At 43.5% G+C, this 23,231-nt stretch overlaps 1 protein-coding gene across 1 annotated transcript in view; it reads right to left on the bottom strand.

Moving 5' to 3' along the window:
• Positions 1-22,651, bottom strand: part of LOC142047292 (transient receptor potential cation channel subfamily M member 1-like) — a 28,410-nt gene extending 5,759 nt beyond the window's left edge. The window contains exons 1-6 of the mRNA XM_075069088.1: positions 22,496-22,651; positions 21,385-21,636; positions 19,313-19,487; positions 7,865-8,009; positions 2,636-2,838; positions 1,388-1,520 (exon numbers count right to left, since the gene is read on the bottom strand). Of these exons, the coding sequence (XP_074925189.1) occupies positions 1,388-1,520; positions 2,636-2,838; positions 7,865-8,009; positions 19,313-19,487; positions 21,385-21,636; positions 22,496-22,651 (1,064 nt within the window). The remainder of the gene's footprint in view (positions 1-1,387; positions 1,521-2,635; positions 2,839-7,864; positions 8,010-19,312; positions 19,488-21,384; positions 21,637-22,495) is intronic.
• Between the last annotated feature and the right edge of the window lie 580 nt (positions 22,652-23,231).

Raw genomic sequence — 23,231 nt, 5'->3', positions numbered from 1 at the left:
GTCTGGTGAGCAGCAGAGATAAGATCCAAGCTGGTAATTAAGCTTGGAGGTTCATGCTAAGCACCCAGATTTTGGACGCTAAGGTCCAGATTTGGGAGAAAGGCTTATGATAGTCCTAATCATTCATCAGATGGAGGAGCTGTGTCCCCATTGATTTATTCCTGACACCGCCTGCAGAAAGTGGGTTAAGTCACCACCATTTTGGGTTCTGAAAACCCCAGATAACAGTAGCACTGATCTGTGAGGATTTCTTAAAAGAAACATATGGATAGAGTGGTCACCATTGAAGTGTTGACATCTACTGCTCTGAGTTAATTAGCATTACTGTGGCATTGCAGGTATTCCCTTTGCTACCACAGTCGCACTGACTATTTGCACATGGTAAATGTGATGACTTGGCTAAATGATGACTGAGAGGATTATTATATTTGGCTATTGTTATTCTAAAGGTGTAAAAAACAGCAGGAATAGAATAATTTAGGATGGTCCTTAGGGTGGGGCTATAACTAGGGATTAGTGAGTATGCAACAGGGTAAAGGAATATGTAAACTGAATATCAGGTATCATTTTCTTAATAGCGAGATTTCTTATTTTGTGGAATAGTCATCCAAGGGAATAATAGAAGGCCCATCTCTGAGTTATTTTAAAACTGCCACTGGAGTAGGTAGAGTGTGAAAACATTCTGTAGGGAAAAACCCTGCAACAGCAGGGTTATTGATTAGACGACCTAGTAATAGGGACATATACTACTACTGGTTAGGTCTTCATATGTACAAATATTACCTAAGCCTCCCAACACCTCAGTAAGGTACACATAGGTATGATTGCTATTTACAGATGGGGAAGCTGAGAGAGAGTTTAAATAATTTGCCGAAGACCTCAGAGGGAATCTTTACCAGATCTGAGATTAGAATTCAAGAGTTCTGGGTGTCCAGCCCCGACATGCAGACCGCTAGAACATACTTCTCCTGTCCTATCTCACTGCTCTTGTCATTTGATTCCACTCTAATACAATAGGGCAATCTGATGGAAATCGAGCAAGTCGTTCTTTGTTAAACAAGTAGAGAAAACATCTCTGAACATCACACAGTTGGGAGGGGGAGGGAGAGGAAATGTAGAAGTAAAATGTGGGCAAGGCTCTTGCAGTATACCCAGACCACACAGAAACAAACAGTGCTAGAGTTCTCATGAGAAAACCTGCTCTTGTGAGAGACTCAATTTTGGAGCCAGATTTATAGGCATGGTTAAGATAAGCATAGAAACTTTTGGTGCATTTTTTTGAGGCTACAAACATCGCATAGCTTGACCAACACTAGGTGTTAATGAACAGAAAAAGAAGTTTTCTAATCACTAGTAAAGTTAGGGCGGTTTTTTTTTCACTAGTTACCTTTCAGATGTGACTCTGATACGTTCGTCATTAGATGATTGTTGTTCATCCTCCTTTTCTTGAAAATATTCCTCAACACATTGCTCTTCAAATTCATACAATTTCTTCAGCTCTTCATCATTCAGAAACAATTCTGCATAAAATTGTAAAACGTATTAGTTGAATTGCCCAAGTTTCATATAATTTTAAATCCAATATAACAAGTGGGTTTTGATTTTGTAGGGCTCTTTGGATACTGGGGAGCTGGGAGGAGGGGGGAGACAGGGGAAGGAACTGAAGCTTTTGTTTTTGCAGTCCTTGCTTGGGCACTTAATAAACAGGCTATTTTGTAAACAGGCAACCAGCACTTAGCCAAAGTCCTGAGCGCAATGTTACCTTACTCAGTCAACCTGATTGCTCGTTTAGATGAGTCTTCTTTTTTACCCTCTCTCTAAAAAGGGATGTCATCACATTCAGTAGATTAAATCCAATGGGTCAGTCTGTTCCACTGACAGACTTTGGGTAAGGACTTTACAAAAAATTGCAATTCTTCTTTTTAAAAAAAGGAAAAAGAAATGAGAGAAAAAAATCACTTGGGAATGCTTCATAGTATTTTCAGGGGTGTCAGATATGTAACCCTTTTGCATCAGGGGCATATGTAACAAAAATGCTAACATCTGTTTGATTAAATCTGTTTTTTATTCTTTATTATTATTATTATGTTAAAAGTAACAATTTCAGGGCACTTCCATCTTCAAAGTATTTTACAGATAATAATTAATCCTCACAGTTCTCCTATGAGATAGGTAGGTATTATTATATGTGGGGAAACTGAGGCACAATATTGTCATACATGAACTGTTAAAGGCAAGAGAGAAGTCAATGTGACAGATAAGATTAGAAACCATAATCCTTGTATCCCCTCAATGTCTTTGTGAATGATCTCCATTACCTTCCACTGTGTGGCCTTCATTATAATTTGGTTAATCTGGACTAAACAGATGGCAAGACTATAGGGTCAGCAACTTTAAAAAAAATGCTAAGGAAAATTGGCAGCAGCAGTGCATCATCATATTCTGTGGGCTCAGGACCCTGGAGACCTCTATGAATTTATTAGTTTGATGCAAGTGTTGTCACATACTGATTTTTACTAATACTGCCAATGGCCAAGGTGAAGAAAATGAATGGCAATTAGCACTGGATAAATGGCTGCTTTGTGTTTGAAATGGTATAAAGAGCTCTATTTAAAACACAGAATCCTTCACATACTCAGTCCCCGGTCACGTTCATCCTGGTCCCCTTCTTGTTTCTTCCTACAGCGACAGCAAAGGCGGATGATGATTATGTAGAGGTGGCTGAAGATGATCATAGGTGGAGGTAGGACAGGTCTGTCATGGAATGTCATGATCAGCTGATATCGCTGGAATTTCCAAACTTGGTTGGATATGGACTTCACTTCAAAGAAGGTATTGCTGCAAGAGAGGTTATTGTTAGATTTATTGTTTGCCATTAGGTTCTGATGATCCTTTGCCATAAACAAGCATGCAATTAAAAATACAAAGGATATTAAATAGCAGTCTGAGTTCAGATACAATAATTTGACATGAATTGCTGAGTTGTGTAGCCAATCGTTTCAGCAGTTATTATAAAGCCTGGAGGCTCTAGTTGGAAGAGACTGTTAAGACTGCTGATTAAGTTGAACTAATAATTTAGCTATCCTTTTGACTGTGGTAGAACAGAAGCACATTCCTCCCCAGAAGGCTATCCTTTTAGAACAGTGGTTCTCAAAAACATATTTGATCGGGCCCCCCTTCTTTGTGTCTGTAGTCGTTTATGTGCCCTCCTCCCCCCCTGCACAAATACATATTCCACCACCCAGCTCTGAAGGCAGAGCAGAAAGCAGGTTGCTGGGTGGACGCTCAGCTCTGAATGCAGTGCCATGCCAGCAGCAACTCACAAGTAAGGATGGCAATGTGAAAGTTGATATTCATCAATATCACTTTTTACAGCAGACTTAGTGCCCCATTGCCACTCTTACTTCTGTTCTGTACTTCTGTGCTGCAGCTGACGGCTGGAGACCCACCACCTCCTGGTGAGAGACTGGGGCAGAGAGGAAGAGAAGGAGGGCCTGAGCCTGGGCTGCCTGGGAGGATGGGGGACCCTTTGTCCCTGTCTCTTGAATATTCATGGTCCTTCCACACAAGACCCAGCTACCTGGGGCTGACAGCCAGAGCTCTTAAAAAAAACAACACAGCGCTTGCATCTTCCAGGACACATTCCTGCACTTCCACTGGGAGGTCTGCCATTTTAGAATATTTGCCCCAGTATATAAAACCTCTCAGCAGTCATGGAGAAAAATAAGCTCTGCAAAAATATATACATCACACTCCTATTTTGAAGCATGGTTATAAACAAAGTTCTGCTAATAACACATCCCAGTGTTTGATGTTACACAGAGTATTAAAGTCATGAAAGGTATTTTGTATAATAAAACTCAGAAGTTTCACAAGGCATATCCTGATCAGCTTGACCTAAATAGCAGACTTTTTTCTAAAGCAATCACAAAAGGTCCTCAATTCAAACTTCAATTCATACAAACTTCTCCACTTCAGAACAGAACACAGATACTTGCAAAGAGCTGCTCTTAGAAGCCAAAGATTTTCATTTTTGCCATCAAACCAGGTGTGTTGTTAAAAAGAATATATTTAGGAGTTCAGTGGATTTGGAGGGGTAGAAAAGGGACACTGCTAGACCCAGAGACTAATAATAGACTTTCTTATATCAACTGAAAGCAAGTCATGTAGTTCTGAATGTGATGTGAAACTTTTCAAGCTATTTTAGTGTCCCCAAATACTCTATTTTTCCTAAACCATCAAAGGTTATATAAGCACTTCCTTTAAAAAAAATTCTAACCATTTGTTTTTTGACTTGCTGTGTTTTAAAATTCTTACATACTGTTTTGTGAAAGTATTTAAAACATGACTACAATAAAACATGAATGTCATAGTTTCTTATGGCTAGGAATACGTGCATTTATATACCATTGATATTGGCCAATTTGGCTTTATTCTACTATCTTCTCCATTGCAAGAGTTCTCTGGCTGAGTATTATCATCTGCCATTATGCTGCTGACAGGCATTAACAGCATGACCTACTTCCTAAACTGCTGATTCTCTGGTCTTTTCAGTCAATAGTAACTGACGTATGTAAGGTTTTTTTTCCAGCTGTGTGACTGGCATTTTAGTTCTTTAAAATTCAAGCTACCAAACCTCCTAACTACATACACTTTGTGAAGTATACATTCCTGGGCATGACATAGGGTGACCAGATGAGAGGAAGAAAATATCGGGACACATTGCGGGGTGGGGAGTCTGCCGACAGAGCAAAAAAAAAAACGAGTGCTGCCGGCGGCACAAAAAACCAACCAACCAACCAAAAAAAACGTGTACTGCTGGCGGAGGGAAATATCAGGACAAATTGCAGCCCAACCAAAGATTGGTCGGGATGCGGGACAAACACCTAAATATCTGGTCACCCTAGCATGACGTAAACTAGGTATCATGCCCAACAAAATGCTATCTACCTATGCCTGCAAGCACTGCAAAGCAGTCTATACATGGGGAACACCACTTCATTTGTATCTCCACTAGGTGATGCTTCTGAGTGTGACTTAGTAGTAGCAGTCATTTCTAGCGTTCCCTTCCATCCCACCCCCATGTCATGATGGGAAGAACATCCAGGGTACTTGTGACTGGGCCAGCCATCTCCCACGTGCCCCCCGCCCATGGCCTAGGGCCACACTACAAGCAGCTTGCCTCAGTTTCTCTTCTTGGACTGTTCAAGAAACTAATAAAACACTTTTGCCCATTCTCATCCCTTCTTAGATTGTGTCCTATTAAATTAACAAACATTCAGAATAAAAGTTTTCAAGTCCATCCAGTCTACACAAAACAAAGGCTTCTCTTTCTCCTCCCTGCTTTGGCAGCCCACTCCCAGACGCTACCTGGGTGTAGTCTCAGTCTTTACTCCCAGGGCTCACTGCTAGAGTCTGCTCCCTCCCAGCAGCCTCTAATCCCCTTCCTTACAGCCTCTTTGCTGCCGATCTCTTCAGGTGGGGTTGTAATCAAGGTTGGCTACCCGCACCTTTCAAGGGTGAACCACTCTGTTACAGTACCCAACATAAAGAGGAAGTGGTAAAAGTGGATAAAAATTCCTTGGTTTTGCTTTGTGACTATCAATGACAGGAATATAAATGATCACTTTGATCACTGTGATTATCGGTTTTGCATTCCGGACACCTCTCAGCAGGGCCATCCCTAGCTATTCTGGGGCCATATGCAACCCCCGGCATGGGATGTGGGGCCCTAGGCTGCTGCGGGGGGGAGGGGACCACCCTCCAGTACTCACCAGCAGCATGGCTGGGGCCGGGTCGCTGCACTTCCCGCCACCGGTGAGCGCAGGCCCGGCCCTGCTGCAGTCCTCAGGGAAGTGGGGGGTGGGACTGGGGCAGAGCAGGGGCAGGGTGGGTGCAGAACAGGGCAGAGGCTTTGAAGAAGGGCTGGAGTGGGGGCAGAAGGGTGGAGTGGGGTGGGAAGAGGTGGATCTGGGGCTGGACCAGCATGCAGCTGCTTGGGGCATCAGAAAATTTGGTGCCTCACATTTCCTGGTGCCTTGCGCAGCTGTGTACTTTGTGTATGGGTAGGGATGACACTGCCTCTCAGGCTAGCCGTAAAACTACACAAGGCTTAGGCAGTTTATAAGCATCTTTTATCTGATTTCAACTGTAGGGGCGGGGGGCAGTCCTTTTCTGGGAAACATTCTACTCATATCAGATCTTACCTTCTCTTCTAGTGATCCCTGAATTCCATCCTGCTGGACTACTAGTATATTTTGCAAAGTCAGTATAGCAATTGATGAACCTGGGATGGAGCTGTCTTACATCTGAATAACCTCTGTTTTACATCTGAATGACAATAACCACTGCAACCTCAGTGAAATTCACTTGTTTAAACATAGTTGATAGAGGCTGAAGTAGTTGCTAGGAACTAGTGTCACTAAGTATTAGGCATCATGGCACTGTGATTCCTAGCAGTCACTTCAGTTGCTTCTAGGATGACCAGATGTCCTGATTTTAGAGAGACAGTCCCGATTTTTGGGTCTTTCTCTTATATAGGCTCCTATTACCCCCCACTCCCATCCTGATTTTTCACATTTGCTGTCTGGTCACCCTAGCCGGAGAGAGGTTTTAGAATGTAATAGTCCCTTGTTTGAGTCTTTTAGATGGTATTAAAATGGCAATAATTGAAATGGTAATAACCATCCTTTTTGAGGAAAAGAGAAGGCATTAATTGAGATGGGCTGGAGCTGTTAAAGTTTGATCCAGTTTCTTAAGAAGACAAAACAAGAGAAACACTAGAGGAAATAGAAAAGAACAGCTAAGAGAGAAAATGCAGCTTCAGTCTCTGATATTGATGCTCATGTGCAACCCCTCTGCTGGAAAAACACAGACCCAGGACACAGTCTATCAGCCACTGGCAAATTTATACCAGCATTGGGCTCTTTAGGACATTGCTTTTAGCTGCCTCACAGGCTTGCAACAATGTTGCAAAATATACAGTTGTAGCTCACTAAGTCAGGTTCTTATCAGACAAAAAGAAAAAGGAGAGAGACAGGAAAGAGAAGAAATAAGATAGGGAAGGAAAAGTGGTGGTGTAGGGGGTGCAGGGATAGAAAGTCTCTTATCCAGGATGGTGGCTAAGATTTAGCCAGAGCCAGCAGAAGCAGCGATGTCATCTGGGTCTCTCGGGCCCAGTCTGATTAGGACAACTCTCAGGATCAGCAAGACAAAGGCGTGGGGACCCAGGAGATAGTAGGGATGGCAGCCATGATGGCGAAGCTTGCTCCAGTAGCCAAATTCCTCCCCCTCAGCTTCTCTTCTCCCACCTTTAAAAAAAAAATCCAAGCCCCAAAAGGGAGCAAATGGTGGAATAGCCCATTCTCTCATTTTGTCCACCAATTAGACCTAATTTCTGGCATACCAATTTCGATTAATTGATTTCCCATTCTGCACTGTTCTTGTTTACCAGGCACAATCTTAACACAGACCTTGAGTTATAGCAAGAACTTTTTGTTTGGACTAATGCAGTCTGCCTCTCTTTTTTTAATACCTTTTCCTGTTACCATTTGTTGTAGGCTATTGTGACATTTTATGAACTTTCACTCACCTTTTACAGTTGAGCTCACAATTAGGTAAATTTGTAGGGCCAATTATCACAATATCCCTGACTCTTTTAACTGATTTTCAGTTAAAATTCAAATATTTGTCAATGCCATTAACAGAACAATTGGGCTTTGGGTATAGTGCAAATTCACAAATTGCTATCTATTTGCAAAACCACAGTATAATTTGGTCCTGCTGATAGGATCTCACAGGCATTTCATCTTAGTATGAAGAAACTGAGAAAGATCAGTTAACAATCACACAGTTAAGCACTTACTTGAAGACAGCAATCAGCAGATTTACCAGTAGAATGTTTGCTACCAGAAGGTAACAAGCCATGATAGCAGGAGTGAGCCAGGCCCCAGGTATGCATGGAGGGAGACGTTTACCATCCTCATCATAAAGATTATCCCCACAAGGAGCTGAAGAGACAATTGAAGGTTTACTTTTCAGTGCTTGTCTGACATTGAAAACACTGATCAGATTTATGTAAAGATTAGATCTGCATAAAATTTGCTAGGACAAATATCCATGTTAAAAGTTTATTTCCAATAGAACCAAATGGAGTTTTTGGGCCAAATTCACAGTTACACCATGTAAATGCAAAATAACCTCCCCTCATAGTGAATAGTTATTCCAGATTTGTGGTGATGTAACCAAGATTACAATTTAGCCCTTAGGATTTACAGATTTTTTCTCCCAATAGCAAAACTGGATCTAGGAAGAGATCTCATAACTCTAAGCACATGTAAACTTTTTAATACCAGAATAAAAAAAGAACCACTTAAAAGTGGCGAATGAAGCCCATATGGGAAAATCTGAAGTTGCTGCAGGGTGTGGAAACTAGGGCTATGTACACACTACAATTTAAGTCAGTATAAGTTACACGACTCAGGGGCTGAAGTAATTAAGTCGATGGGGAAAGCTCTTGTCTGTCGGCTTGGAGCATCTGCACTAGCAGGGCTACTGTGGTGCAGCTGCATCGGTGGAGCTGCAGTGCTGCAAACTCTTTAGTGTAGCCGTAGCCTAGATAGTTAAACTTCCTCCCTCTCAAAACTCCCAGTTAGACTGTAAGTTCTTTGTCAATGGAAAAACGCCTATTGCGTTCAATGGTGCAGGATCAGAAGTATACATCAGTGAGATTTAAAACTATACAGGGACTAAAAACCTAATATGAGAGGCAAAGAAGTGGCAAGACACCTAAAAGGGGCCAGTAGATGGGCACTAAGTTCTGAAAATCAGGGCCATTTAGGATGTCTCCAGTCAGGCACCCAAAGTCACTAGTTACTTTTGAAGGTATTGGCCTATGAATCACGTTTGAAAAGTAAGGGCTTGTATATATGGTAGGTAATGTGCTACATAGGGGTGTGAGTTCTAAAGCACAGTAACATGCTGTGCATTAATTGGTCTGTATAGACCCTGCTAATGTGCATTAAAGATCCCCCCAGTGCACTTTTAAGTGCTTGAAACAGTATTACATTAAAGTGCACTAGCGCATGCCAACAGGGTCTACACGAACCAATTAAGTGCAATAAGTTAGTGTGCTTTAGAACTCACACCCCTGTAGAGCGCATTCCCCCACCATTTAGATCAGAGGTCTCAAACTCAAATGATCACGAGGGCCACATGAGGACTAGTGCATTGGCCAGAGGGCCGCATCACTGACACCCCCACCCTCACTGTCCCTGGCCCCGCCCCCACTCCACCCCTTCCATTAAGCTCCACCCCACCCCATCTCTTCTCCATCTCCTGCCCCGAGTTTGCGGCTCCCCGCTCCTCCCCCCGGAAAGTGCTAAGTGCCACCAACAGCTGTTTGGCGGCGGGAAGTGCCTGGAGGTAGAAGAGTAATATAGTAGTATAGTATTAAAACATAGTATGCTATTAAAAGTCAATTTATTAACTTTTTTATTAACTTATTTAACTGTAATGTGAAAAGTCAGTGCTAATTTTGACAGTCATTTCATTTTTGGCCACTTAGCTGGCAGTGTTTTGCATCAACCAGAGCATCAATATTAGGTATGATATCCTGAGACGAAACCAATCTCAGTGTTGCTTTCAAATGTTCATCAGTGAGCCTTGACCTTAACACAGATTTGTTAATCTTCATGGAAGAGAAAAACTGTTCACATATATATGTACTTCCAAACATTGCCATTATCCTTGCGGAAATAGAGAATAACATGGGAAATCTTCCTCATGAAAGAAACCTGTAGAATTCTGGAATTCCAACATCTGTACACTTCTGCTTCAAAATGGTGTCACACTGAAGCTCCACTAACTCCATCTGCATTTCCTAAGGCTCTGGGAGGGAGTTTGGGTCGGGGAGGGGGTCTGGGGTGCAGACTCTGGGATGAAGTATGGGTGCTGGGTGCAGGTTCTGGGCTGGGGCAGGGGGTGGGGGTGCAGGCTCTGAGATGGAGTTTGGGGATAGGAGGGGGTGCAGTGCAGGGGTGAGGCTGTGGTGCTGGGGATGAGTGCGGGGAGCTTAGCTGCCATATAAAATAACTCGGGGGGGGGGTGAAGGTAGTTTGGCGGCAACAGGAAGTAACTGGGGGGTGGGGCACGCAGGGAGCTTGGCAGGCCGCAGGGAAGAGCTCTGCGGGCTGCGTGTTTGAGACCCCTGATTTAGACAAGCCTTAAGTTTGTTCTTACTTTAAATATAGTTCCAGTTAATTTGGTTTCAAACCCTGGGCTGGATCCTACAAATGCTTACCATTAGGTAGAACACTTTACAGTGGCAAGTACTCTCCAACTGAAGTCTTATAAAAGACACTGTGCCCAGCAGTAATTTTTTGCAAGATCTGGTTTGCCAGCATAAACTGAACCATTTTATTTTAAAAGTGTTTGTAAAAACTAACATTCTCCACCTCTTTTGAAGATAAGGTTTTTAGGGGATTTGAAATCAGCTTGATCTTGTCTACACTCGCTTGAAAACACATATTTACATCTTGTTAGGCCAGAACCATATTTAAAGAAAGTTCAGACTTGGTTTCCAAACATGGTACCAAATTATACACTAATCCTGTATTTCTGGTGATCATGTGGAAACTGGACATGGAAAGTCAAGTACATCTCAAAAACATGAGTACACAACTAGCTTTTTAAAATGTTAATGTAGAACTTGGATAATCAAAGGAAATTAAATTCTCTGTGTGCAAAAACTCACATAATTTAAAAAGGATCATTGTGGTGGAAACAATAAAATGTACAAAAATGTTGGCACATAATTGCAAATCAATAAAGTAGTACCCAGTCGGTTCCTTTTATAATTAAAAGAATTCCCTGCTTCTTTGATACTTGAAATCGATTCAGTAGAAGAACAAAAATCTGACATCTGAATTTTGTCAGAACACTATAATTAAAATACCAGTATCCAGGGAAGAAAAAGACTAATGAACGCATTTAACTAAATGAGTTAATCAGCTCCCCACATAGACTTACGATTGATTTCCATGGCATAGACTACACAGCAATTTGAAAGCAAAAAAAAGGAAAGAAAACAACAGAATAATAGGGGGGAAAATAAAACAAATGACTGACAATACTGTAGCTGTTTTGCTGCCAAGAAAAGATAAGCAACTTAAACATCAGAACAGTAGAGACATATGCTTAGAAACAAAGGCTTTGTTAGAGTTACAGTACATTCTGCAATTTCCTTTTCACTTTGTCTTTCCCAAATGCTACATATGGCAGCAAATTCATGACAGTAAAAATAAATCACAAAATGATGCTGGCAGACGATCATTTAAATATACAAGATTTATCAGTAAAACACAATTGATAGTCACCACAAACAAAACAACACGAAGTTACCACACAAACTTAATCTTTTAGCTATTACAGAAACAAACTTCCTCCTGTTTCCTGGAAGCAGAGTCCTTTGCTGCCTGCTTCCTTTTCTATTATCATTCTATATTAAAATGATCATTAGCTATGATACAAATATATTGTTATAGTATCTAATATTAAAATCTAATTTGATTAGCATTATGGGTACTGGTGTGCCTGTCCTTAGAAAGTCTTAAGCAGGATCACCCTTCTTCTGCTTATTAATTTGCTCCTGCTAAGTACTAAATGCTTCTGATTTCATGCTCATGTGGCTCTTTTACATTGTAGCATTGGAGTGAATTTCATCCTAAGGGCAAAATCCTGGCTTCATTGAAGTCAACTGCAAAATCCCCTTTGACTACAGTGGTGCCAGGGTTTTATCTTTGATGTACAGTTGTGACAAAGGAAAGTAACAAAGCAATGCATTTTACTGAACTACTGAAAGGGGAACATGGTATGGTACTTTCCCATAAATAGGGTCACCAGAGAGCAAGTGTGAAAAGTCGGGATAGGGAATGGGGGGTAATAGATGCCTATAAAAGACAAAGCCCCAAATATCAGGACTGTCCCTATAAAATTGGGACATCTGGTCACCTTGCCCATAAATCATTTAAGCGTGGCAAAAGGACCCCACCGTATTTGACATATTGGTTGGATTGCCTACTGTAGTCACATCCAGGTAAATTGTTAAGAGGAGCTTACTTACTGTCATAGGAAGATTAGATTGAAACTTATTGTCTTTGAAAGCAGAATGGTCTTTAGAAAGTAGGGGTATGTCTACCCTATGGGATTATTCCGATTTTACAGAAACCAGTTTTTTAAAACAGATTGTATAAAGTCGAGTGCATGCGGCCACACTAAGCACTTTAATTCGGCGGTGTGCGTCCATGTACTGAGGCTAGTGTCAATTTTCCGGAGCGTTGTACTGTGGGTAGCTATCCCATAGCTATCCCATAGTTCCTGCAGTATCCCCCGCCCATTGGAATGAGATACCAGTGCCTGATGGGGCAAAAAACATTGTCACGGGTGGTTCTGGGTACAGCCTCATCCCTCCCTCCGTGCAAGTAGCAGACAACCGTTTTGCGCCTTTTTCCCTGGGTGAACTGTGCAGATGCCATAGCACAGCAAGCATGGACCCTACTCAGCTCAAGACAGCAATCATGGACGTTGTAAACACCTCGCGCATTCTCTTGCAGTCATTGCTGAACCAGGACCTGCAAAACCAGGCGAGGAAGAGGCGGCTACGGCAGCACAGCGACAAGAGTGATGAGGACATGGACACAGAATTCTCTCAAACCACAGGCCTCTGCGCTTTGGAGATCATGCTGGTAATGGGGCAGATTCTAGCCATTGAACGCCTAATTTGGCCTGGGAAACAAGCAACAGACTGGTGGACCGCAGAGTGTTGCAGGTGTGGGATGATTCCCAGTGGCTGCGAAACTTTCGCATCGTGGCAAGGGCACTTTTCATGGAACTTTGTAGCTTGCTCTCCCTGCTCTGAAACACCAGAATACCAAGATGAGAGCAGCCTCAAGTCGAGAAGCAAGTGGCGATAGCCTTCTGGAAGCTTGCAACGCCAAGACAGCTACCAGTCAGTTGGGAATCAATTTGGAGTGGGCAAATTTACTGTGGGGCTGTGTGATGCAAGTAGCCAAAGCAATCATTAAGCTGCTGCTACGAAAGGTTGTGACTCTGGGAAATGTGCAGTTCATAGTGGATGGCTTTGTTGCAATGGGATTCCTAACTGAGGTGGGGCGATAGATGAACCCATATCCCTATCTTGGACACTGGAGCACCAGGCACCCAGTACATAAACTGCAAGGGGTACTTTTCCATGGTTGCTGCAAGCACTGGTGGATCACAAGGGACGTTTCACCAACATCCATATGGGATGGCTGGGAAGAGTTCGTGACGCTCGCATCTTCAGGAACACTACTCTGTTTAAACGGCTGCAGCAAGGGAATTAGTTCCCAGACCAGAAATTAACAGTTGGGGATGTTGAAATGCCTGTATTATCTGGGGGAGCCAGCTGACCCGTTGATTCCAGGGCTCATGAAGCCACACAGGCAGACTGGACAGTAGTCAGGAAGTTGTTCAGCTAACGGCTGAGCAAGTGCAGAATGGTGGTAGATGTGCCTCTGGCCGTTTAAAGGCGGGTGGCGCACATTACTGACTCGCTCAGACCTCAGCCAAACCAATGTCCCCTTTGTTATTGCTGCTTGCTGTGCTGCTCACAATCCTCTGTGAGAGTAAGGGGGAGACCTTTATGGCGGGGTGGGAGGCTGAGGCAAATCACCTGGCCACTGATTCGTGCAGCCAGACACCAGGGCGATTAGAAGAGCACACCAGGAAGTGGTGCGGATCAGAGAAGCTTTGAAAAACCAGTTTCATCACGGGCCAGGGTACAATGTGACTGTTGTGTTTGTTTTCCTTGATAGAACCCCCTCCCCCTTGATTGACTCATTCCCTGTAAGCCACCACCCTCCCCTTTGATTCCGCTTGCTTCCTAAGGAAATGAAGTCACTCCATTTAAAAATCATGTATTCTTTATTAAATAATTATAAAAAGAGGAGAAGAACTGACCAGGTAGCCCGGGTGGGTTGGGGAGGAGGATAGAGGGAAGGAAAAGCCACTAAAAAAATTTAAAAAATAATGACAGCCTTTTGGTTGGCTGTCCACTGGGTGGAATGGGCGGTGCACGGAGCCTCTCCACGAGCGTTCTCACATGTCTGGGTGAGGGCTAAGGAACATGGTGAGGCGGGAGGGTGGTTATAACAGGGGCTGCAGCAGCATCTCGTGATCCTGCTGCTGTTCCTGAAGCTCCACCAGATACCGGAACATATCATTGATCATGCAGCAGCCCCGAGTTCCATCCCGACACCTCAGATCTTTCTGCCGCCACTTCATCTCGAGCATCTCTCCTATCCTCATGTTGGTCCCTCCTATCCTCATGGTCACTGGCATCTTCTGTATTTTGATACCACGTCCTCCACTCATTCAAGATGAGCTTTTCATTGCGGTGCACTTCCATGATTCCGAGAACATTTCGTCTCGTGTCTTTTTTTTTCCGCTGGCCTTATCTGAGATAGCCTTCGGGATGGAGGAGGGAGACTTGAAAAATTTGCAGCTGCAGGAGGGAGGGAAAAAAGGGAGAGAAGTATTTAATAAGATACATTTTACAGGACAATGGTTATACTCTTCACGGTGAACAACACTATTTACCTTACATTGAACATGTGATCTCACTACAAGGTCGCATTTTGCATCTTAAATTGAGTGCCTGCGCTTTGGTGTTAGGTGCAGGTCCGAGCATCAGAATTTGACTTGCATGTGGCCATGGTAAGCACTGTCTTTCGGCTTTCTGCAGCCTTCATATATCCAAGCGCCCTCCTTTCCCAAATGCAAGCAAGGCCCATTGAGTGCTGCTTCTTTCTGTTAACGTGCAGCACCAGAACCGCCCCCATCCAATTCTCTGGGATATAGCTTACCCTCCCCCCACCGATGGCTGGTATCATGGAAGATCGCTGCTAGCCACCCCTCCCCTCACCACGTGGCTGGTAGCAGGGAAGATCCCAGCTAGCAGGGAAGATCCCGCTATATCCCAGCTAGCAAAACAGCTCAGCGCAATACCCCCCCGCTCCGCTTAGCTAAATGCAGGGAAGGATTTCTTTTAAGCCACAGGCAACAGCCCAACCATCTCTGTCCCCTTAATTAAATTCCCATATTTCAACCAGGTTTACCATGAACCAATATCACTCTCCTGAGGAGAACACAGTGAGATAAAGAAGGATGTTGCTTGAATGCCAGCAAACACGAGACCATACACAGTTAGGCTTGTCATGCAATGATACCAGATTACTTGCGAGCATGCATGGCATGGTCAAGTGTTCTACCATGGAGGACGGAATAAGGCTGCCTCTGCCCAGAAACCGTCCGCAAAGGCTTTTGGAGTACCTCCAGGAGAGCTTCATGGAGATTCCTGGAGGATTTCGCTCCATCCCCAGACACGTTAACAGAGCTTTCCAGTAACTGTACTGGCCGCGAATGCATCCCAAGTCCTCAGGGCAAATTAATCATTAAAAAACTCTTGCTTTTAAACCATGTTTTATATTTACAAAGGTACACTCACCAGAGGTCCCTTCCATGGCTTCTTTGTCTGGGATAGTGGCTTGGGAAGGCTGGGAGGGTACTTCTGTCAGGCTGAGAAAAAGCTCCTGGCTGTTGGGGAGAACGGAGTGCTGTGTGCTTTCTGCAAGCTCGTCCTCCTCTTACTCCTCCTCATCTCCCCTGTCCGCAGAATCCTCAGGCATGGCTAAGATTACCCCCACCTCGGAATCCACGGATAGGGGTGGAGTAGTGGTGGTGGACCCCCCTAGAATTGCATGCAGCTCAACGTAGAAGCGGCATGTTTGCGGCCCTGCCCTGGACCTTCCATTTGCTTCTTTGGTTTTCTGGTAGGCTTGTCTGAGCTCCTTAACATTCACACGGCACTGTACTGAGTCCCTGCTATGGCCTCTCTCCATCATGGCCTTGGAAATTTTTTCAAATGTTTTTTCATTTCGTCTTTTGGATCAGAGCTCTTTTAGCATGGAATCCTCTCCCCATATAACAATCAGATCCAGTACCTCCCCTGCGGTCCATGCTGGAGCTCTTTTTTGATTCTCAGACTGCATAGTTACCTGTGCTGATGAACTCTGCGTGGTTACCTGTGCTGATCAGCTGTCCAAGCTGGGCAAACAGGAAATGAAATTCAAAGGTTTGTGGAGCTTTTCCTGTCTACGGTAGGATTTTTTGAGTCCTTGGCTAATCACATTTTCCCACAATAGGACTTTATCTTGTATAGTCGGGGTATGATAGAAACAGAGATCAGAGCTGGGACAGTGCATGTAAAGCAAGATACAGAGACAGGGAGAACTTGGCTACAGGTGCTGAGACCAGTGTATGTTTTGGCTGACTTTTGAGAAAAACAGACCCGTATACATGAGACTTTGCTGTTGCTTTTACCATCTGTGTTCAAGGTGAATAGGAATTTGTGTACATATTGTGAACCACATGGACTGCAGCAATATCCTCAATCTCTGCCTTAGTCATTTCCTCTCAACATGAGACTCAACCCATCTGAGACTTAGCCAGACCACTCAGAAGCTGGGGCAGCATGTAATACGTAACTGGATTGACCCAAATATTTCCAAGAACAATTTTACATATTGTAAGTTACAGTAATAAGATGATAATTTATGAGGGAAAGGAAGAAGAAAAGAGTGTTTCGGTGTCCTATCTAAACAAAACATCACTACGACAATGTAACTGCAGGACCAGATTAATGGTACAGCCCATCTAGCCATTTCCATATAGCCATTTCTATGCGGCAGGGAGTTCTGACCACTAATGATTAGACCAGGGGTGGGCAAACTTTTTGGCCTGAGGGCTGCATTGGGTTTCATAAATTGTATGTAGGGCCGGTTAGGGGAACGGGTCGTGGCCTGGCTCCCACCTCCTATCTGCCCCCCCTTCCCCGGGACTCCTGCCTCATCCAACTTCCCTTGTTCCCTGACAGCCCCCCCCACCGCCTGCCCCACCTCGCCGCTCTCCATCTTCCTATCCCCGCTGACCGCAACCCGGACCCCCCTGCCCCATCCACCCCCTCTCGCATTCCTGATGGCTCCCCGGACTCGCTGCTCAGTTCAACACGCCCCGTCCTCCACGTCCCCTGACTGCCTATCCCGTTTCCCCTAGAATCCCATGCCCCTGACTGCCGCCGCAACCTGCCAGTCCAACCCCCCTTCCTTGCTTGACTGGCCCCGCTCCGGGACCCTCGCCCCATTCAAACCCCTTCTGTTCCCCCCCCTGCTCTACCAATCGAAACTAAGATCCAAAACCCGCCCCGACCACCCCCCAAACTCCCTGCCCTCTATCCAACCGCCGCCAGGCTCCTCTGCCCTCCCTGTACCTGGTGCTGCCTGGGGCACCGGCTGCTGGCAGCCACTAACAGCCTCAACCACCCAGCTGGAACCTGGCCCACCATCGCACTGCTCGCTGCGCATCCATGCAGCACACCAGAGACCGAGTCAGGCCAGAGTCTGCTGTGCCTGTGCCTCCAGGAGCTTGCTGCCTACCGCCACTCAGAGACATTGACAACCAGTGGTGGGGCAAAGCTGCTGAGGCCTGTCAGGGGGAGGGGGAACATGGAAGGGGAGAGCGGGTGCCGAAGCCCCCGGGGCCAAGGAGCTTGGGGGCCTAGGCAGGACCGAACGGTCCTAATGGACTGTAAGTTTGCGCCACCTCTGATGTAGACGCATATAAACCTTAGTATAAGAGGGGAAAACAAGGTAAACAATTACAAAACACCGTAAAATGTAAGGATCGATGATTAAACAACATAATCAAAGGAATCTAGAGCTAAGGCAGAAACTCTATTAAACCAAATTAAGTTTAACTCTGCTGCTTATTGTTGAGGTTAGCTAATACCTCTAAAGAGTGGCTGATCTTTAACTAAAGGCGCCACATTTGTCCGCAATAAGAGGTTTTTCGCCATTCTCTGCCAGTGTGGGGCCAATGGGTCGCTTGCTGGTGAGATTTCTCCTGCAGCTCTGAGGTCCTTCAATCCAATTTTGAGAGAGTTTCAATAACTCAGTCCATGGGTTAGGGGTTGTTATAAATGTGTATGGGTAGGGTTTTGTGGCCTGCCTTGTGCAGGAGGTCAGACTAGATGATCATATTGGTCCCTTCTGACCTATGAGTCTATGAGGTGCCAGGGGCTCTCAGTGAGTTCAAGGTGGCCAAAGCAAGGCTATGGCCCTATAAAGGTTGAGGATGGAGCTATGATATATTTGGGAACAGTTTTCTCTCTTTTCTCCTTGATTTTACTCCTCATTCCTACTTAATACACTTCATCCTGATCAAAACTAACTGGAATTACTGCTCTAGATTGCAGCATTCTTAACTTCAGTGTGTTGCTGAGCCACAAAATCAGAACAAAGGGCCACTTTGGTAATATTACATTTTGTAAACAGTCCAAATAGTATTTTCACATTTTAAAGTATTACCAATTTTTATTATTAGCCCTGTTTCTTGCCCCTCCATTTCATTCCTTTGTTAACAACAAGCATGTGCATTCCCAGCTGATGATATCACAGCTCATCCTCCAGCTGGCAGGGCTCATGTTTTGATAGATACTGCCCTGCCCCCAGAAATGAAGGAAGCCAGGACATTTGTGATTTACCCAGACTGTCTGGCAAAAGGATGGTATCAAAAGTTATTGATTACCTAAAATATTCTAGGAACATATGTTCTAAACTTGTGGGGTCATAACCAGAAGTCATGGAATTGTGACCACCCTGAACTTCACATATTGCTAAGGGAAGGGGCTCTGTACTGAACAGGTTGAGACCCCTTGTTCTAGAGCATGTGCAGACCTATGGCTCCACAATTAATTTTTATAGGCCCCATTTCAGGAAAGCATGTGTTTAAGTCCCACTGAAGTCAATAGGGTTTAAGCATGAATTTAGAAGTTAAGCTTGTGCTCAAGTGCTTTCCTGAATCAGAGTGTGGTGATGAACCAGGTTCAACAGTAACTCAAGGATTATCTCTTCTTGACCCATCTAAGGAAGAGGAGCATCTCAGAGGTGATATTCTTAACATCCAAGATTGGTGAGCGTTTCAGATTGCACCACTCTCAACAGTAATTGAAATAGAACATATGCTGACGGGTAGAGGATTCCCATTGGTACTCTGGTGGGGAGGAGAAAGTGACGTTTGGAAGTCTGGAATCTGCCACAAAAGCAACCAAAGACAAACATACTAATTCCAAATTAAAAACAGTCATTTTCATTAATTTGGATCTGATCATCTGCCTCAGAAACAGGAAACAGAATCTTACTATGAATTCTACTCTTACGGTCTATCTGGTCTGCAAACACCTCTCCATAGATCATCCAGTAGGGCATATAGAAGATGTTGCGGGCTAGTCTCCAAGAGGGCTCCTCATCTGGGTGCAGGATAGCTTGGCGGGCTACTCCAAAACTCATCAGAACCACAAGCATGATGACCACAAAGTACAGCATGTCAATCATCTGGACAGAGGGACCATACAAATATTTTTGTCATAATCAGAGGTTACATATATGAAAGAATGTGTGTAGGAGAATGTGTGCAGGAAAACCACCAAGAAAGATTCATGAGAATAAAAAAAAAATCCCCCAAACTAGTTGTTTCCCAGATATTATTATGCTGGTACAAATATCTGTCATGAGCTGAAAACATACTAAGTGTAAAAAAACAACACCCAAGATCCGGTTAAACAGATAATATGTTTTTTTGACTAAAAGGAGTATCAGACTATATGGCTTTACAGACCAGATTCCCCCTGCATTAGGCACACTTTACCCTGCCCTGCCAAGCCAAGAGACCTCTCAATCCAGCACAACTGGTCACAGTGTTAACTGCTAGATTAGAAAGCATACTTGTGCCCTGGCAATCTCTTGCTTCTGTAATGGCCCTTGGGCAGAAGTGAGTCAGTTCAAATCAAAGCAACTTTCAGGGTCCCAGGATCTGGGTTGCACAAAGGTGGCTTAAAGCCACATTTGCAGCACCTCTCCTGAGTAAGACTGTGTGCTCCTCAGGTGGAGGTTCTGGGCCTATGAACTTTTCTATGCCTTGCATGGTATGGTGTACATTTATGGTGCCATGAAAATGTATAACAACAGCAATGACAATAGCAGCAAACAAATAATGTACTTATGTTCAGAAAGCGAAAGCAGAGTGAGCATCTTCATATAAGTGCTTGGGCCGGTGACAAGAGTATATATTTGAACTCATTCTAGTCATACTTTCCCTGAACACACAGGCAACAACATGTAGGACAGTGGCTCTTGTAAAAATTCTGCCACTGACTTGAAAGGAAGAAATACGATGATTTCTCTGTTGCTGGTGGTGCTTTCCCTCTCTGTTCGCTGCTAAGCCACCTCTGCCCGAGAGGCTCACATACAAACACTTCTGAAGAGCAACATTTTGACTTTGGAATGCACCAAGTGAAAGGTATTTTCATCTCTAAGTGCTAAAAGAAGGGCCTCACCACTCTCAAGTTGAATACTCCCTCATATCATCGATATATACTCAATATATTTTTTAGGAACAGATGGCAAAATTTTCAGTCACCTAAGTGATCTAGGAGCCTGAAACCCAAAATGCATATGTTCCAGCAAAGTTCACCTTAACAGAACTCTGTGTTGTAGTCTCACCACCTTTCTTAGTTACAGTTATATTCAATTCAATGGAAAATCAAATGGGCTCCCCAGAGCGCTCCCCTCCTCCTTATGAGTATGTGTATACTGGGTTTATTATATGCTAAGGAGGATAATTTTATCGGAGCCTGTTGTTACATTATTGGCAGCACAAAGCTTCAAATATATTAGTTCCATTAACTGGAAGTGGGTTTAATACTATGCTTTGATGAAGGAAAGCCAGTCTGGCTTTGATATTAAGAACCACAAGCTCTGGGCAACCACAATTCTAACTGAAGTCAATGGGAGTTGAAGATCCTAAAAGGACCTCTGAGAATCAGACTCTAAGCTTATAAATTTTAAATCTCACTTTTCTGAAGGGAAATACCCTAAAATGGTTCACTGAGACTCATACTGATTAAGTAGACTATTCTGAAGAGACTGCAATAGGACAGAAAAACAGGGTGTTAAGGATACAGGGTATTGAAACAGTTTAAGAAATATTCTCTCTTGAATAAAGTTTATTATTAGTATATTCAAAATCTCTGTGGGAGAATGTAATTCATGAGTCAAGACTGAGAGCCCCATTCTGCAGCCCTTATTCACAGACCAAATCAGATGAGCAACAGTTGTGGGATTTTACTTTCCCAAATCTAGAAGAAGAAATGATTTTACTTTCCCAAATCTGCTTTCTTACATAGTTTAAGATGCGTCCTTAAAGCAAGCCTCTAGCTACAGATGTACTAACCATTTTTCCAATCATCATGACATAGGGTCCCAAATACTTGTTCACACCAAAGATATCCAGTACTCGAATGTACCAGAAAATGATATCCACACAGTAGATTACTCTTCCATAACCCATGTAAGGCTGGTTCTGTAGGCGAAGAATTGCTCCAATTATAAATACTGAAATAGCCACCATATCAGTGATATTCCAGTATTCCTGCAGCCAGACTTTTATTTTCTGGCTCAGCTTGCCTGGCTCCGACATCAGAATCTAAAAGCAAAGGGAAAAAATCCTGAAGAAAATCTATGGAGTGCATTTTTTAAATAATGGTGGTGAGACAGAGGATAGTCTGACTGGGTGTAATGGGTTTCATCAGGACCAGGATTTGCCCCTGCAGCAGAGCACATGGCTGCTTACAGACTCCATTTAATTTTTCTATTTTGACCAAACTTTCATTTAACCATAGGATTTCATAACTTAATAGGATTGTCACTTAATTCACCGGCTGCGGCCCATTAACTTTTTGTCCACATTTATGTCCAAATCAAAATTATATGAGGTGTTTATTTTAGGAACATGGTGGGTTGGAGGGGAAACAGACTGGGAGGGAACTACAGTGGGGTGAATTGATTTGGGAGTGGGGTTTTTGTGCTGTACTACCAATCCGTAAGAGCCGAGATGATAATAAATTAAATACTACTGCAAATTTACATATAAAACACGTTTCTCCCTCCCAACCTCTTCATCATATACTATAACTGATCAATGCAACATACATTAATTGTGCATAACAGAAGGCTATTTAGGGATTATATCCTCATGCCCTCCCAGGAAAATACACATATGAAAGGGGCAGTGAATTCAGGAAACTGCAGAAATGACCTAGTGGAATTTTTGACTGCTCTTTTGCTCAGGCAGGAGGGTTCTGAGAATCCTGGTGTGGGTAATAGTTGAAGTCCCCCTGCACTGGCATGGATTTGGAAGAGGTGCAGGGAAGGGAATCTCCTGCCTCATGCAAGGCTTGCCTGTTTACACTACTCCTCCAGCCCTCATTCACCATTTATTTATAAATGGCAAGTTCTTCCCCAGGATAATGTAAAATAGCAGTTATTGGTGTGATTCACATTACCTCTCTTACTTTCTCTAAAGCCAGAGTCACAATATAGGAGATGACAATCCATTCCTGGAGCGAGGGCCAGCGGTCCATCCGCACCAAGATTATATAATTGAACAGCATTAGGTAACCCAGGTATGATATCTGGAAAAAAGAATCTTTTATGTCCATGGACTCTAGGCATTAGTGTGCAGGGCTGTTACACAGTAACTGCTTTATCCATGGCTGCATAGACAGCATTTAGTTACTTGAGATCATTCCAAAATTAGTACAAAAAGTCATTTGCAGCAAGTTTAAATGTATAAAGTACAGAACATAAGTGTATATCAGCAGAAACAAAACCTAATATTCAGGAAAATATTCATAGTTGTCCACTAATTTTGGATTTCAAGTTTCATAGATACCAAGGCCAGAAGGGACCTTGTGAGCATCTAGACTGACCTCCTATATAGCACAGGCCATAGAATTTCCCAAAATAATTCCTAGAACAGATCTTTTAGAAAAGCATGAAATCTTGATTTAAAAATTGCCAGTGATGGAGAGTCCACCACAATCCTTGGTAAATTGTTCCAACGGTTAATTACTCACTGTTAAAAAATTACCTTATTTCCAGTCTAAATTAGTCTAGCTTCAACTTCCAGTCATTGGATCACGTTATACCTTTGTTTGCTAGATTGAAGAGACCATTATTAAATATTTGTTCCCTATGTAGGTACTTATAGACTGCAATCAAATCATCTCTTGGTCTTCT

The sequence above is a fragment of the Chelonoidis abingdonii genome, chromosome 9 (genome assembly GCF_003597395.2).
Source record: "Chelonoidis abingdonii isolate Lonesome George chromosome 9, CheloAbing_2.0, whole genome shotgun sequence".
NCBI lineage: Eukaryota > Metazoa > Chordata > Testudines > Testudinidae > Chelonoidis > Chelonoidis abingdonii.
The sequence above is the reverse complement of the archived record's forward strand: the minus strand, read 5'-3'. Positions and strand labels throughout refer to the sequence as shown.